Source organism: Gorilla gorilla, chromosome 8, assembly GCF_029281585.2.
Source record: "Gorilla gorilla gorilla isolate KB3781 chromosome 8, NHGRI_mGorGor1-v2.1_pri, whole genome shotgun sequence".
NCBI lineage: Eukaryota > Metazoa > Chordata > Mammalia > Primates > Hominidae > Gorilla > Gorilla gorilla.
The window spans coordinates 116,328,127-116,345,413 of NC_073232.2; the positions used below are offsets into that span (position 1 = coordinate 116,328,127).

Consider the following 17,287-nt stretch of genomic DNA (forward strand, 5'->3'; position numbering starts at 1 on the left):
TGAGGCCCCACACAGCCTGCCTCCTCTCGGCCCATCCCTTTGGACTTTCCAGCTCAGAGGTCTTCTCCTCCCTGATGCTCCTTAAAAATTGCCCTGGGGCCTGAGCCTTGGCCTTGGCTGCTCCCTCTGCCTGGAATGTTTTCCCTAGATCTCTCCTGCTTGGCTCCTTCTTGCCCTTCAAATCTTTGCTCAAATGGTGGCCTCTCAGGGAGGCCTTCCCTGGCTTCCCTGTGTAAAATTACTCTCCCCAGCTCTCATTCCCAAAATCCCTCCAGGCTCTTCTTTCCCATGTCATGCATCACCCGCAACCTGCTATAGACTTCACTATTTCTCACAGTTACTGTCTTTCTCCCCAACCCAAATCTCAGCTCCACAACAGCAGGGTTTCTCTGTTTGGTTCACTGATGTCTCTCCAGAGCCTAAAACAAGGCCTCACATACAGCAGGCACTTAATGAATGTTTATTAAATTAATGAAAGAATGAGGAATAAATGAATAAAGAAAAATGTGTTTCTTACCCACGCTGCCTTTTTGACCCTTTGGTCCTTCTGGACCTGGGTGGCCCAAGGGCCCAGGGATACCTGTGAACACACAAGGATATCTCAGCCCCTCTTTTCCTCCCAGAAGCCATCAGCTAGGATTGAGCAGCTGCAACACCGGCAGGCCTGGAGGTCATCAGAGAGTACATACCTGGAGTCCCAGGGAACCCTCGATCTCCTGCAGGAACAAAGGCAAAAGAGAGAGTGGTCAGCCAGAAGACTGTGCCCAATTCCCAAAGCAGTCACTAGTGGGATTCGGGTAGGGTTGCCAAACTTAGGAAATAAAAATGCAGATGTCCAGTTACATTTGAATTGCAGATAAACAACAACACATAGTTTTAGTTATAAGTATGTCCCATGAAATATTTGGGACAAGTTATAGTGAAAAATTATTTGTTGTTTATCTTCAAAGTTAACTGGGAGTCCTGTATTTTATCTGACAACTGCAGGTTCCGGTACTCTGGCAGTATCAGTCCCCACCACTAACATGGTCAGGAGGGGTGTGCGGGCTGGAGCCTTGGGGAAGGAGGGCTGGGACAATGACCCAGGCATATGCGAGGGTGTGGGTGGCAAGGATCTGAAGGGAAAGAAGAGACTCGAGGGCCCCAAAGTGGAGGAGCTGACTTCCTGCCCTGGGGTTGCCTAGGAAGTGAGGAGGGAGCTGGAGAGAGGTGGGATCCTGTCATCTTGAACGTGGTGCTCAGTATTCTTCTGGCTGCAGAATCACCGAGGATGACTAAGATAAAGACTCCTGCCCACATGCATACCCCCTGAGTCAAAGGCTCGGGAAATGTGGCCCAAACTCTTTTGGAGATTCCTGTGCACAGGGAAGCTCGCCAATCCCGGTCATCTGGACCAAGGAGAACTGCTCCGTGTCCAGCCAAAGGTCCCTGGGATTGGAAACCTCTCCTCCTCACACACCTGTCCCATCTGCTGTCAAATTACTTCTTGGAGTGCAAGGTGGGTTTTCTGACACTTGCTGATTGTTTGAAACAATTAACACTTGCTAATATTTAAGGTAAAAATGCCCATGTTATAATTACCTTTAGGGCCTGGACTTCCCATGTCACCTGAAACCAGAAAGATATGAAAACTGTGAGATGGGGCAAGAACCCAAAGGCCATACTCTGCCTTGTATTTTAAAACCATTTGACAAGATGTAACCTGTATTTCAAGGTGAGGCGACATGCGGCGAGTCCCTCCCAGTCCCAGAGTCTATGTCATTTGGGCTCATTGCTGGGCTTCTCTTAGATGCTGCCTTATCTAAGATATTCTGACTCTAAAACCAAATCTCAACCCTCCCAACAGATACCATAAGATCATTCAGCTCTTCATCCTTCCATTTAGAACAAAGAAATCCACCCAGAAAACTCACTTCCAACTGCAGGAAATGAATCAGAGACAAGGTTCAATCCATGGCAATACCTTTAGGGCCAGGGCTTCCTCGGAGATTTCCTGCAAGAAAAAGCAAATCCTGAGTCAGCTTCACATCTCCTGTCACACACACACACACACACACACACGCACACAATAAGGGGATCATGGTATGGGAAGAAGAAACTGAGGCAAAGACTAGAGATCAGATTCTAAATTTGGCTAGTCCAGTGATCTTGGGCAATTCTTCTTTCCAGAACTCAGTTTTTCCAGGAGTAAAGTGGGACCACAGTCTTGGTCCCACCTACCTCTCAGGGCTATCGAGAGGATCAGGGGAGGAGAGAGGCCGAGAGTGGGCTGGATGATGGTGCTCACAGCACATGCACACATACCACATAGATGCAAAGAAGAAAGGGACTCAGGGGAGCTGGCCCTGTGCCCGGCGATGCTCTCACCATTTTCCTGTTCCATCATTAGCTTCTTCCTCACGAACATCCAGAGCTCCTCCTGGCTGTCACTGTGCAGCCCAATTTTGTCCAGGTCTGCTCCCGCCGCGGGTGCCATGCCCTGGAGGCGGTCCTTTTCTGTTCTATCCATGCTGTCCCCATAGGGCAGCATGCTCCTCCTGATCCTCTCCAGCTCATCCACACGCGCCTTCAGCTTCCTCACCTCCTCCGCTGCAACAAACAGACACACACTGCGTCACTGAGGGCCCGGTCCTTTGCCTTCCACACACTCGCTCCTCGTGGGGAGCCTGACACAAGGGACTGGGGCCTGTGGTGGCTTCTTCACGCTAGAATACTCATGCAGAGATAATCTGCCGTGGCCACCAGCAGGATTAGCTGCTCAGCATCACAGCAGAGCCTTAAAGAAACCTGGCCTGGGAGTCAGTCTTCTCATCTGAGCTGGGTGACAAAGCTTGTCCTCACTCTCCCTGTGAGGTGGTGTGAGAGCTGATAGAAATAGATATGGCTGGCCAGGTGCGGTGGCTCAAGCCTGTAATCCCAGCACGTTGGGAGGCCAAGGGGGACAGATCACGGGGTCAGGAAATCGAGACCATCCTGGCTAACACAGTGAAACCCCATCTGTGCTAAAAATACAAAAAATTAGCCAGGTGTGGTGACATGCGCCTGTAGTCCCAGCTACTCAGGAGGCTAAGGCAGGAAAATCGCTTGAACTCAGGAGGCGGAGGTTGCAGTGAGCCGAGATTGCACCACTGCACTCCAGCCTGGGCGACAGAACGAGACGCCGTCTCAAAAAAAAAAAAAAAGAAAGAAAGAAAAAGAAAAGAAAGAAAAGAAATAGGTATGGCTGCTTGGAAACAGCAAAAGTCAAAAACGCTAAGAAAGTCCTGACCTTGTTACTAAGGGCAGCCAGGTGCTTAGACCAGTGCCTACAGGTGCAGCAAGGGTGGGGCTGAGCATCAGGTGCTGCATCCAAAGTCAGCTCCACCACTAAGTGGCAGCATGTCCTTGGCCAGGTACCTCCTGGGGCCTCAGTTTCCTCATCTGCGGTAACAAGGGTCTGCACCAATGCATTCAGGTCCCCTCGCCCCCTAATACGTGGGCCCACTCACAGATTCCTGCCCTTCTGACAGGCAGTGGAGCCGGCCTGCCTCCTACCACACAGGCTGCCCTGCTGCCTTTGCCACGTACCCAGAGCAATGAGGCCGAAGAGCAGCCCCAGGAGTAGTAGCCAGGTGAGCAGCAGGCCCAGCAGCCACTTCCACCAGCTGCAGCAGGAGCCGCAGGGGCACCAGGCTGGCGCTGCTCCCCAAGGGCCGCCGCCAGCGCCACCAACACTGCCATCTCCTCCACTGCCACCACCACCACCGCTGCCGTAGCTGTGGATATCTGTGAAAGAGACAGGGAAAATGAAGCAAATGCGGGCAGCTCCTACCTTTTCCCTCCAGATTCTCTGACTTTTGGTGACTTTCTGGCCTGAGTGAGTATGACAGGGGGCTTTCAAGTTCCTGTGCTGTTCCACGCAGGACAGGGCTGGCTCCTGGACTGAGCACAGGGCCTGACTGGTGCTGACCAGAAGTCTGGCAATCCGGGCTCCAGCTGTGTGACCCTGAGAAGGTAGGTCACTTCACCTTTGTTTCCGTTTTTATAACATGGCGTTAAAAGATTGCCTACTTCTTGGGAAGGTTGTTGAATGAAATGAGACAAGGCATGTAAAATAGTAGAGGAGTTAGCAGCACAGCACGAGGCTTAAACATCTTTATTTTGAATATAGCATTGATCTGCATCTGACTGGGCCCAAACCTAGAGGGTTCCCATCTCCATGCCTCAGTTCACACAGTGCTTTCTTTAATCCTCACAGTGCCTAGAATTATACTCAGCTCTTCAGGGGTGCCTAGTGAATCAAAACAATGTTTTTTGTAATGAAAAGTGTTTTTAGTTCCCTAAAATAGGGTGGTAAGGCTTGACCTGCTTCTATCACATGGCGGTGGAAGGAAATGAGGAAAGGCTAAGGGGCTGGAGGCGTGCATGGCTTAGTCTCTTCTTGAGCTGCTGTGTAAAGACACAGTCACCCTGTTGTGTTAGGAGACAACCTAATTAACAAGTGTTAATTAGGGGCAGCTGGGGGCGGGGGGCCTGTTAGCTTCATCCCCTGAGCTAAGCTCCTTCTGCGGCCACCTCTGACCCACAGCCTGCCACTCCCCTGACCCCCACCCTGCTCCCTTCTGAGCCTTTAGGGAAACTCTTTAGAGTCTGGTGGCTTCTGTGCACTGCACTGCTTCCAGGCGAGGGACCATCATCTGGTCCACTAGCCATAAGCAGCCCCATTGGATCCTGTCACTGCAGGGTTCGCGGTTCTCACCCACCTGCAGTGGTGGTCTTGCCCTTTGTGGACACAGTCTTCAGGTCTCCTGAAAGGACAAACAGATTGACCTGAACTTTTAAACTGGAGGAGCTAGCTGCTCTGCCTATGGAGTAGCCATTTTTTTATTCCTTTACTTTCTTAATAAACTTGCTTTCGACGACGTGCAGGAACATCCAGCAGCTCAGTCCTCACTAATCTGATATTTGCGATAATTACATCCTTGAAGACATGGCTTGGCAAACAATTAATGGTGGAAGAAAGCACTATGTTTTAATTCTCTTATGACCTTAAACCTTTACACCTCAAAACATTTTTGGAACACCAAGTTACGGGTGCCGCTTGCATTCAAACGATAAGTGTGGTTGTGAGAAATGACTCTGATTTCTTGGTTAAGGGACTCTGAACACAAGTTCCTGACCTGGCGTGGAAGGAATTGGGAATGAGAAGGATGAGCTTGGAGGAGGATTGTTCCTGAGTCCGTGATGCTATTTGAAAGTTGAGTGTTTAGGCCAGGCATGGTGGCTCACGCCTGTAATCCCAGGACTTTGGGAGGCCGAGGCGGGCAGATCACAAGGTCAGGAGTTCGAGACCAGCCTGGCCAACATAGTGAAACCCCGTCTGTACTAAAAATACAAAAAAATTAGCTGAGTGTGGTGGCACATGCCTGTAGTACCAGCTACTTGGGAGGCTGAGGCAGGAGAATCGTTTGAACCCGGGAGGCAGAAGTTGCAGTGGGCTGAGACCATGCCACTGCACTCCAGCCTGGGCAACAAAGCGAGACTCCGTCTCAAAAAAAAAAAAAGAAAGAAAGAAAGTTGAGTGTTTGTGGGCATGTGTAGAATTTTACTGGGCAATTTGTTCATACCTTTCATCAGATTCTGAAAAGGATCTTTTGACTCCACAGCCCTAGACCTACCCCTAAAATGTCAGGAACTGCTAACTTTAAAGACTTACAGTCAGGTTCCAATCTCTCACCGTGTTAAAGTGATAACTGATTTGATTGGCATTTATTTGAAAATGTTCTATGACTTAACATTTTCCTTCCTTTACTGACCTCCCTGAAATCAGTGATTTGGAGAGATTCCTATAGGGCATCGTGAAGAAATGTAGTTATCAGACAAAGAACGCAGATATTTGGGAAGAAAAAAAAATAAAGCTAACAACTGCTTTGCAAAGCATTTTGCTATTAATTCTGAAGATTATGGAGAAAAAGTAAAATGAGAAAACAAATGCCATCGTAGACATGGCAGAGGCAGGCTTTTGCTTCAGTAATGCAAATGCAAATCACCTGAGAAGCTTGTTGAAATGCAGCTTCTGACTCAGTAGATCTGAGCTAGGGCTGGGATCCTGCTTTTATAACACACTCCCAGGTGTGGCTGATGCTGCTGGCCCGTGGACCACACTTTGAGTAGCAAGGTCTCCGAAGACAATGAAATGAAATGTGGCCTGGCTGAAGTCAAGGTGGACAACAATCATATTTGTTCTTACCATTAGCTTCGGCTTTTAGGCCTGAGTCAGCATTGTAGGCAGCTTGCTTTTCTTTTTTTAGGGTGTCTTCTGAAAAAGAAGCTATGTACAGAACCCATTATAACCTGGCATATTCTCTTCTCAACCTCTCAACTCTGTCCTATGTTCCCCCCACCCTCGCCCACTACCCTGCTTGGGAAGGTCTAGGTTAGACTGGTAAGAAGAGCCCCTCTTTCCTGGGGTTCATCTCCCCTGATCTGTGTTTGCGGTTAGACTTGCTTTCGCCCAAATGCCTCTCTGAGAGCTCTTTGCCTGAATTTTTCTCAGCTCATCTGCATTCAAGGCAGACCCTGGAACATACTATTCAGACAGGGGCTTTTCATTAGAATGGGATGGCTATGGTTTCATGACTCATAGGGTCCCAAACCACCTTGCTAGGACATTTGGTCTCCTACACTATTTGGCTTTCTTCTGAAACCCAAGCCACACAGGATCTGACGCACTTGCAGTGATGCTGGCGGGGGAGGCCGTAAAGACCTTCCCGCTGTCCTTGGTCATGATAAGCAGCTCCATCTCCTTCTTGGCAGGTGTGTTGTCTTTCTCTAGGATCAGGAACTTGCAGTCCTTGTGCAAAAGGTCATCGCTCTGCACACTTGTGGTGCAGGCTGGGGAGAAAGAAAATGGGTAAGAAGGAAGGACATGTGCCAGGAGAAGGGAGAGGGGAGAAAAGACAAGAAGAGGAAGGAGAAGAAAGAGAAGGAGGAGGGAGGTAAATTAGCAGGTGTGTATGAGGGTCTCTTGTTCTTGCTGACAGTGGTTACTATGAAGCATCTTGGGGACCAAGGACACCCTCTATGCCTGGCTGGGCCTGGCCACCAAGAGTTTGGGTCAATGTCAGAAGCTCTGGATGGCTGGTTTATGGGGGCTGCCTCCCCTCCTAGAGATTATAGGATCTTTATTGAATGGGTAAAAGTCCCCCAGTCAGGTAAGTCCTTCCTTATCTAACTTGGGTTCATTTTTATCCTCCAGGTCTTAAGAGTTGCCTTCTTGGGGAGGCTTTAGCTGACTACCCCATCTAAAGCACTCCACCCTCATACACACACTCCTGTCTCTACCACATTACTTATTGCTGTCCTTATAATCTGTATCCTTTTCTGTAATTATCTTGCATACTTTGTGTGTTTGTCGTCTGCCTCCACCACTGACATCAGCTTAGTGAAGGCAGGAATCTATCCTGTCGTGTTCACTGCTGTACTGTCAGCACTTAGAACACTGTCCATCTAACACAGAGAAGGTGCTCAGTAAAGGCTTTCCAATAAATGAATTGTTGAATGGAAGACAACACACTAGGATTAGAACAATGGAGGAAACAGCTCACTGTATGGTGCTGAAATATGTGGACAAAGTTGATATAGATTCTGTAGAAAGTAGGGAGGGTGCCAGCAGTTTCTGAGGGCTCCATGAGCTGCATGTAACAGGTGAAGGCCAAAGGCTTCCAGTCAAGGGCAGTGGCTAATGTGCAAGTGCCTGGCCCTAGGCAGGTATGGAGGGTGGAGCTTCCTGCCCCCTTCTGATAGGAACATTCATGGGAATGTTCACCTTTATTCACTCATGGAAACATCCAAGAGGCCTTTGGGGCAAGTTGCATTTGTAGGCCTAAGACTACCCATGGGTCCTATTTCCTCTTCCAGTATACCATGTGTATTGCAACGATACACAGGCAGGATTACTGCAGAGTAATCCTCCCTGTGCACCAGCCTGACCCCTGGCAGCTGGGAGCAGCACTCACCGGCGGAGGTGGAAACGCCAGTGTTCACAGCCGCAGGACTCTGGGGCATGTTTTTCTTCACCCCATATGCTGCAAGAAAGGAAACTGGGTCAGCATGGGAGGGTGGTTCCAGGTGACTCAGGAGAAGCCTGGTCAGCCGTGGCAGAGAGGTACCCCCGACCCTCTCCAGTGATAAGCAGATGATGAATCAACTCTCTCCAGCCATGGGAACAGTAATGAGGGTTTAGATGGAACGTTCTTAGGTATAATCCTCCTCATCCTTCTAGCTACTTCCAGGAAGTCCTCCTAGACCCCCATGCATCTCCTTCTCTCCTGAACTCCTACAGCCCTTAACACCTGCTCTGCATGGCCTATCACGTATTCCCATTGTCTTATAGAGCCTCTCATTGTCTCATGTGTGTTAGACTTTCTCTTCCAATTAAGTAGCAGGCAAGTTGGAGGCAAAGGCTGACCTAGGTTTCATGTCCCCACTCACCCCCAGGTTGGCACAGCGGTGGCAACCTGTAGGGGGTGCACCATAAAATCAACCAGATGATTGATTTGCAGTGACAGTGGGCTGTCAAGGATAGCAGTGAGCTGGCAAGACCACCAACCTAACCAGTTTGGCTGTGAGAGACACAGGAACATACAAGTGATGCCTTACAAGGTGATGCTGTTGACAGGACAGCCTTCCCTGTGTGCTTGACTCATGTCTGAGCCAGTTAATGATCAAGATTGATATCCTGAGTGTTGTGTCTTTGGTGGGAAAGGTCGACTGATTTTCAGGGACATTTTGGGTCTCCTAATTCAGTGAGTTGTAGCTGCAAAGAGGTGTCACTTCCCAGCGCCTAAGCTCCAACCCTAGCCTACTGACCTGTGGAAGTGGTGGTGGTGCCATGGGACAGGGTGGTCAAGCTGGGGGCCAGATTGTTCTGCATGCCAAATACTGTGAAAGCAACCAAGGTCAGGTGAGTACAGGGAGCACGGGGGATGCCCCCTGGCTTAGGACGGCCCCCAGAGTCCCAAACCACTTTCATGATCAATGGTTTTGCCGACAGATTCCCAAACTTCCTCGGTTCCCACACTCTTTGTAACGTAGTAAATTTGTTAATACCCCCACCTACCTACCCCAGGCCAAATATTACTAACAGTTCTACTTATCACATAGTTAGGTCCATCCAAGTTAAAAGCAGTAGTTTGCACAGGGTCTGACAGATGTTGCTGACAGATTTCTCAAAATTTTAAAATATCGTAGGGGTTCCCTGTTTCCTGTGACACCCTGGCGTGCCTTGGTGCACGGTGTGGGAACTGTAAGCTTAGGATATGGACACAGACACCTCGGGTGCTGAGAGGCACTAACTTGGCAAACTCCTAGTATTCCTGTTAGCCCTTCCTTCTCCTGACACAAACACATAAAACTCCCCCACCTCCGCTATGATTTTGAAGGCTCCTTGTTTATTTGATTGCTTGTTTGTTTGTTTTCAACAACGTGCACAAGCTTATTCCTCCTGGCCAGCAGCTTTGTTATTTAGGGCGCAATATCAAGGATCTGATATCAGCCCACCTTCCCTTGGGACCTGGTTTTTATCAGGACTTTGCAAAGCAAAACAGCAAAGGCAGAAGAAATAAAACATGTAGCCAATGTCTTCTGGATTTGGTGGGCCTCTAGTCAACTGGAGGAAGGTGCTGAAAATCTGAATGCAAAACTTGTACTTGCCTCTATATCAGTCAAGTAAATAAACAAGGCCCACATCATTATGTTTATTAGTCACATTATCACAGGGAGAAGGCAGACTCCTTTAAAAAGAAAAGATGTAGGCTGGTAATATTTACATATAGGCTCTTAAGATGTATGTGGAAACATAGCAAATAAATATTTCTTTAAAATTGTTGTATGTTTGCATTGGAAGATAAGCAGTAACATTATTTACCCCAATGTAGTTACTCCAACAAACTATGTGTTATATTTATAGAAAGATCTGAAAGTAGTTACTCAACGAATTCTATTTTTCTTTAAAAGATCTGAAATAAAATCCTTCTAAATTAACAATGCCTTTACCCTGAAAATGTCCTACACTATGATTCCGTTAGACCCTTCATTTTCAATCCTCCAACTCTTCCAGAAAATAAAGGCGCCACCTTAGAATACGCACGTCAATGTGGGCTCACGTCCCCTCGCCTGACACTTTTCCCTTGGGGTCTGAGTTCTCCCTGTGGTTGAGGGCAGGTTCTGTGCAACCCTGTGCCTCTGCTTCTGGGCTGCAGTATGCATGGAAGAAAGGCCTTCATGCTCTTGGGTGAAGCATCCTAACACTTTTATGCAAATAGCCTGGAAAAGTCATCTCAAGATGGTGACACTGACCTGAGGAGGACGTGCTGAGTCCAGGGTGCAAAGTGGGTGAGCAGGATGCCATGTTGTTTGGAACTCCGAAGACTGCAGGGGCAAGGAGGAAGGCTGGTGAGAGGGACAGCTGGCCCAGACAGCGATAGAGATTTGGATACCACAGAAGCACCAGAAGAAATGCCAGGATTGGGTTTTTATATTTTGGTAAATTTTTGTTTTTAGGAAAAACAGGCTCTTGCCTTGCAGCAGAGAATGAAACACTAGCTTGCACTGCACCTTGGGTCACAGCCAACAGGTGATCTCAGGTCTGTCAAACCTGGAGTGGACAGTGGGTCCAGCCAAAGGCTCTCTTGTGAGTGATCCCACTTTACAGAGATGGTCCCTGAAGCTCAGAGAAGTCAAATGACTTATTCAAGGCTCCACCGTCAATTCATATGAAATGAAACTAGATCTCCTACATCCATTTTCAGTGTTTTTTCCAGTTTTCCTGATACACCGTGCTATATATTCTAAAGGGGACGCACCAGAAGCAATACCTTCTAGATTGAATTGAACTGAAGTTCCAGGGGGAATCTCCTGGGATGTTTGGCCACAGAAAGCCTCTCCAGGAGGCCCTGAGGATGGCAAACATTCTGAGGGTCATCCAGCTCCAGGATAGAGGCATGCCGAGTTCAGGGGTGAGAGAGGGTGTGGGCTGCCCACCAAGTACCTGATCCCGCAGAGTAGGCATTGGTGTTGAGGAGGGACGAGCTCTGGGTTGTCATGTTGTTGTGATAGGTCCCCATGGAGGACCCCGCGGGCAAGGTGGAGGACCACACATGGGAGGGAAGGTTGGCATCCAGGATCGTTGCATCGTAGGTGCCTGACACTGGAAACAGATACATGCACACACCCCAGTGAGAGACAAATCAACACTCCCTGCTGGGGAATCTAGTCACCTCATTTTGCTGGGATTTCCTGGTTTGGGCATTGAAAGCCCCGCATTTCAGGAACTTTCTCAGTCCAGGAACCTGGGGTAGTTTCCATCTGAAATCTCAGAGCTGGTGAAATCATTATCTCTTGGATTAGAAATTTTTGCTGGCTCCTGGTAAAATCTGAGGTAGCCAAATTTTGCCTTGGGGTCCAACCATTTCTCCTTCTAAACCTGGCTCCCCATCTCCTGGTGGGCTGTCCCACCAATGGCATTCCTCTCCAGCTGTTGCCAACTCCTCCATCTTCAAAGACCCTGAGGGAACAATTCTTTCAGGAGCAACAAATGAGACCCCGAAGCGAACCTCTTTCAGTAGAATTCCAGGCACCGTGGCCATTGCAGGGTGCATGCCTGGGCAGGGGAGTCCTTGGTCTGGGGCCACACTGCATGCATGGCAGCCTTCTCTGGTTCCACCCTCCTTAAACATTCCTATGTACCAGCCAGACACTGTGCCCCCAAGAGGGGATTTTCCTGCTTCTTCATATTTGGGGCCAGTTCTGCATATTTGTCTGTGAGAGGGAGCCAGCCATGCAGGTCAGAAAGTGCCCTGATGTTTCGGTTTTAGGGTGAAAAACAAGAAAGATCACAATCTCTAGGCTTTTCTCCAGTAGTGAATGGGAGGGATGTTTCCTATCATAGTAGATCTAGCTTTTTCCCTCACCTCCCTCCACGGCTCTGCTAATTTATATTTCTGCCTTCCACAGAACCTACCTTGCACTTGGGGGACATGTAATATGGAACAGCTGAACAATGCTCATCCTACTTGACTGGGACATGTTGGTTTTCTGACTTCCTCCAGAGACCCACTGTCCACAAGGACAGTGACTGTGTCTCTCTTGTCCATTGCTTTTCCTCAATGCCTGGTGCTTGGCATAGAGGAGACATTTAATAAATAGTCACTGAATGAATACACGAAAACTCTACACATTTCCCCAGTATTCTTCATTTGGGGGATCTGGCCAACATACTGTCCTGGGAGAGAATCTCTAGGATTTAGGGCTGGGCTATGCATATGGAATGGGTGACCAGCCAGGGGTAGGATAGGTACAGCCCACTTTTTTCACTGCTTGAAGAGAAGGTGCTCAGTGCTTTTCAAGGTCTCTGGCAAAGCCTGAAAGGCCTGCCAAGGTGTGGTTGAATCCCCAGGCCAGGATAGATCTGCCACCTTGTTGCCTTTTCTCCTGAAGGAAATAATGTATACAGTGGTCCATTTCCAAGACAAAGTTTCTTAAATCAGCTTAGGTCAGCAAACTACAGAAGAAACAGGATATACTAGGCCCCTGCTTGGATAGCTAATGCCTGCTTGTTGGTCTCCCCTTCCCCACCAGGTCCCCCCACTTAGTTTCCCTCACTCAGACCAAAGAAGTTTAGTCTAAGATAAAAGTTTACTAGACTGCAAAATAGCTCATTTTTGTCTGTTCTTATCAGCTTGCCCAGCTACTTAGGTCATAAGTCAAATACTTGAAGAGCCCCTAAGCTAACTAGGATTGCAATGCATTGTGGGCTGCAACAAAATGCACCAAGACAACCCTAAACAAACACCTAAAGCCCCTGCCCAACAAAAGAGGGAACTAAAAAGACACCCTCTAACATTCTCCCAAATAGTCCATTAAGGAAAATGCTGCAGGTTTTTAAGGGCTAACCCTCGAACCAGGGACAAGGAAAAGCAAAAAATGATAAAGTATTGCTGTTTTATCTGGGCCAAAGAGCCCATTCATCAGCCTTCAGTCTTTTGGCCTAAGTTTGGCTCAGATGAGGATTGGGTGTGCCAAGCTTTAATTCTCTATGTGAATAATAAAACCCCATCCTCACAAGAGGAGATGGGTTATGCTCTTTGTTAAATTAGTGAATTAACCCCCATGCTCCCCCTTCAAGAGGAAAAAAAAGAGCATAGTAAAAAGCCCTCACCCAATAAAAAGCTCTGGAATCCCATAACACGCTTGCCTCCACTTTACATCTCACAAAGTAGAGGACAGGGAGATCAGGGAGTAACAGGAAGGCTGGAGGAAGAGGAATCTCGGGATCATAAAGAAGCTAAACCCAATGCTCCCGTAAATCCTTATCCAAACTTGAGGAAAGAATTAGAACAATGTAAGAAGGACATTGAGAATTTCCCTATTCCTTCTAAACAGCAGATGTCTAATATGCACCCTCTTAGAGAAGTCCCTATGGGACAGGGAGAAGTTGGATATGTAAGTGTGCCTCTAACAAGTACTAAGGTTAGGAATTTTAAATAGGAAATAAGGCCGCTCTTGGAAAATCTCCTCGGTGTAGCAAAGCAGCTAGATCAATTTTTAGGACCCAATTTTTGTACTTGGGCTAAGATGATGTCAATCATGACTATTCTGTTTATTGGGGAAGAGAGGGGAATAATTAAAAGGGCAGCCATGACCATTTGGGAAAGACAGCATCCTCTGGGGCAAGGAGTCCCGCCAGCTGAGCAGAAATTCCTAAATGCAAATCCCAGATGGAATAAAAATAACCCCAAAGATCGGGCCCAAATGCAGGACCTAAGGGAACGAATAATCAAAGGGATTAAAGAGTCCACTTCAAGGACACAGAATGTCTCAAAAGCATTCGAGCTTCAACAAATTAAACAGGAGACTCCCTCTGCATTTCTGCAGAGGCTCAGGAATCAAAAAAAAAAAAAAATCAGAATTAGATCCAGAGGACCTAGTAGGGCAAGGCCTTTTAAAGGTTAATTTTATGACTAAAAGCTGGCCTGATATTACTAAGAAACTGCAAAAAAAATTGATGGATGGAATAAAAAGCCAATTAAGGAATTAGAAGGTTTTTGTGAAAAGTAAGAAACAAATTGGAAAAAGAGAAAGAGAGAAAGCCAAAGCTGTCCATCTTGCAGATGGACAGAGGGGAGCCACGGCATGGCTCACGCTGGTGCTCAGAGAGAGAAACAGTTAAGCTGCTGACCCTGAAGGCAAGGGAGCCAGCTGTGCAGCTGCAGGTGTGGGGGCGGCAGGAGCTGCAGAGCCGAAGCAAAGAGCCGAGATAAAGGTGGACAGTGTGAGAGAGCTAATGTAAGTAAGCCGTTAACATGGCGAGTGCGCTGGCGCCCAGAGAAAGAAGAAGAAACTGAGTGTAAGGGAAAGAGAAAACAGGGATGACAGAGACAGAGAGATTAAAAAAAAAGAAAAAAGAAAATAAGCGAAAGAGAAAGACACGGGAAAAGACAGAGATCAAAGACACAGAAGGTGAAACTGGGGAGAGAGATAATGTAAAAGGAAAAAAGAGTACAAAAGGAAGAGAGAGAGACAGGGAAAGAGAGGGAGGACATGGAAGACGGGAGATGGGGAGACAAAGGTGCAGGTGGGCAGTGGCTGCCATGGCCCTGCTGGTGGAGGGGAGTCTGAAGTTGATCTTTGGCAGGGCCCTGGTAGTAAGCACCCCACATCAGGTCAGGAATATATTAAATCAAAGAGTTGGGAGATGGTAAACTAATTCCCAGATTTTAAAATATGAAGCCATATTATTACAAAAAGATAATTTAGTCTTGACAACATGTATTTGCTTGAATCCAGCCAGCTTCTCATGAAAAGGAGAGGAGAATAAACAGCCATCAAATCATAACTGTTTGGATATCATAGAATGTCAAACTAAAGTTAAACCAGACCTTAATATCAAACTAAAGTTAAACCACCCCATTACATAATGGGATGAGACTGTTTGTAAATGGGTCATCCCAAGTAATAAATGGTAAAAAACACAATGGCTATGCTGTCATTAATGGAAACAAATAATCCTTATGTGAAAAAGGTAGATTATCCAATAATTGGTCAGCCCAAACCTGTAAATTACATGCTCTTAACCAGGCCCTCAAGCTTCTAGAAGGCCAAGAAGGCACTGTATATACTAATTCCAAATATGCCTATGGAATAGTACACACCTTTAAAAAGATCTGGACAGAGCGGGGCCTAATAAATAGCAGGGAGAAAGAATTTGTACATGGGGAACTGATCAAACAAGTTTTAAAAAGCCTCTTGCTTCTAGCAGAGATAGCCATAGGAAAAACTATAGAAGCTGTGAGGAACAGGCTTGCAGATAAAGCTGCTAAACAAGCTTCCCTGGAGGAAGAAGTTAGATTGTTTAGCCTAATCCCAAAGATCCCTAAGGTGATATTAAAACCCAAATTTTCTAAAAAGGAGGAGGAAGAGCTGGGCAAGATAGGGGCCACTCAAACTGAGGATGGGAGGTGAGTGCTCCCTGATGGGAGAGAAATGATAAGAAAACCCATAATGAGAAAACTGATGTCCATACTGCATAAAGGAATTCACTGGGGTCCCCAGGATATGTGTTATGCAATACTAAAAAATTATGGGTGTATAGGGATTTATACCCTTGCTAAACAAGTGTGTGGGTGTTGTGTAACCTGCCAGAGAATAAACAAAAAAGTAGTTAGAAAACAGACTACCAGAGGAAGACCTCCTGGGTTAAGGCCATTTCAAAGCATTCAAGTAGATTTTACAGAAATGCCCAAAATAGGGAGACTAAAGTATCTACTGGTAATGGTAAACCACCTCTCCGGCTGGGTGGAGGAAGTCCCCCTCCCAACTGCCACCGCCGGGAATGTGGTAAAAATAATCTTAAAACAAATTTTACCTAGATTTGTCTTGATAAAAAATATTAATTCAGACAATGGGTATCACTTTACCTCAAGGGTGCTAAGGGGAATTATGGAAAGTTTACACATTAAATGGGATTACTATACCCCTTGGCATCCCCCTTCTTCTGGAAAAGTAGAAAGAATAAGTCAAACTCTCAAAAAGCATATTACTAAACTAATCTTTACAACTAAAATGCCTTGAATGTCTCCCAATAGCACTCCTTAGGATTAGAACAGCCCCAAGCAAAGACTTGGGACTGTCCCCTTACAAGTTATAATATGGACTCCCATATTTAGATAGGACTACTGATCTTCCTACTATGGAAACCAAAAACCAGTTTTTAAGAAATCATATACTGGCCATATCCTCCACCCTGTCATCCTTTAGCTTGAAAGGACTTCGAACTCAAACCCCGCCTCTTGAGTTCACAGTTCACCACTTCCAGCCTGGCATCTCGGTGCTAATTAAGACTTAAAAAGAAGATAAGCCCCACCCAAGCTGCGAAGGTCCCTATCAAGCGGTCCTAACCACTGAAACGTGAGCACGAACAGCTAAACGAGGGTGAACTCATTACCCTCAAGGGACTGGTAAAAGAAACCCCAGAAGGAAGGGAAAAGGGCAAATGGGAAGTGTATAAATCACCTAAGGAACACTTAAAGCTAACTCTAAGGAAAACCTAGAAGAGAGCTATAAGCAAACCCCTTCATTAGGGGTGGATATGGTTAGGATTAATCCTAACACAAGGGGTAAAAGAAGACCTGAGTATTGGATAGGGCCCAGTACTAGGGGTGGAAAGTAGGGAATATCCAATCAATCTAATAATCAACATAACTAAAACCTCTACCCCCTAAACCATAAAATTCAATGCCTGCCGAGTCTTACATTGTGGGAATTTAGGAAACCAAAGGCAGCTGTCACAAGCAAACAAATATCTATGCCCTAAAACAGGTTGCTATTAGGGAAAGCCCTGTGCTAGCTGGAATGAGATTTAGTGGGCCCCAATTTCAAGTCTCACTTTCACTGTTCTCTGGGTCTCTGAGTCCACTCTTTGGGTTTGGATGGGTAAGTTTGTTTCTCACACTCCTCGGCAGCCTGGGCTGTCAGACTTACCCGACTGGGAGCTCGCTGTCACAATTTTGGTTTCCACAGTGCCTTTCTTGGGGATGGGGAGTGTGTTGGAGGAATTCCGGGTGGGGCTCACACTTGCCGATCGACTTCCCTTGAGCAAACGCTTAACGTCATCCAATTCTGTCCCTGTGAAAGAATCCACAGACATTTCTGTTAAGTCCAGAGTTCTTTCCTGAGTCCCTGTGCAACTGGGGGAACATTTGTGGCATTCTGACTACCGGGGAGAATGGCATCTGCCTCACACATTGGA

At 47.0% G+C, this 17,287-nt stretch overlaps 1 protein-coding gene across 4 annotated transcripts in view; it reads right to left on the reverse strand.

Moving 5' to 3' along the window:
- The window catches only part of COL17A1 (collagen type XVII alpha 1 chain), a 56,641-nt gene that overhangs the window by 23,256 nt on the left and 16,098 nt on the right, over window positions 1-17,287 (reverse strand). For all 4 annotated transcript variants that reach the window (XM_055352894.2, XM_055352893.2, XM_055352891.2 and 1 more), the window contains 14 exons: window positions 17,020-17,163; window positions 11,030-11,188; window positions 10,339-10,410; window positions 8,851-8,922; window positions 7,998-8,066; window positions 6,712-6,873; window positions 6,230-6,310; window positions 4,743-4,787; window positions 3,568-3,765; window positions 2,368-2,589; window positions 1,964-1,993; window positions 1,582-1,608; window positions 690-716; window positions 518-580 (listed from right to left, as the gene is read on the reverse strand). In XM_055352894.2, the coding sequence (XP_055208869.1) occupies window positions 518-580; window positions 690-716; window positions 1,582-1,608; window positions 1,964-1,993; window positions 2,368-2,589; window positions 3,568-3,765; window positions 4,743-4,787; window positions 6,230-6,310; window positions 6,712-6,873; window positions 7,998-8,066; window positions 8,851-8,922; window positions 10,339-10,410; window positions 11,030-11,188; window positions 17,020-17,163 (1,371 nt within the window). The remainder of the gene's footprint in view (window positions 1-517; window positions 581-689; window positions 717-1,581; window positions 1,609-1,963; window positions 1,994-2,367; window positions 2,590-3,567; window positions 3,766-4,742; window positions 4,788-6,229; window positions 6,311-6,711; window positions 6,874-7,997; window positions 8,067-8,850; window positions 8,923-10,338; window positions 10,411-11,029; window positions 11,189-17,019; window positions 17,164-17,287) is intronic.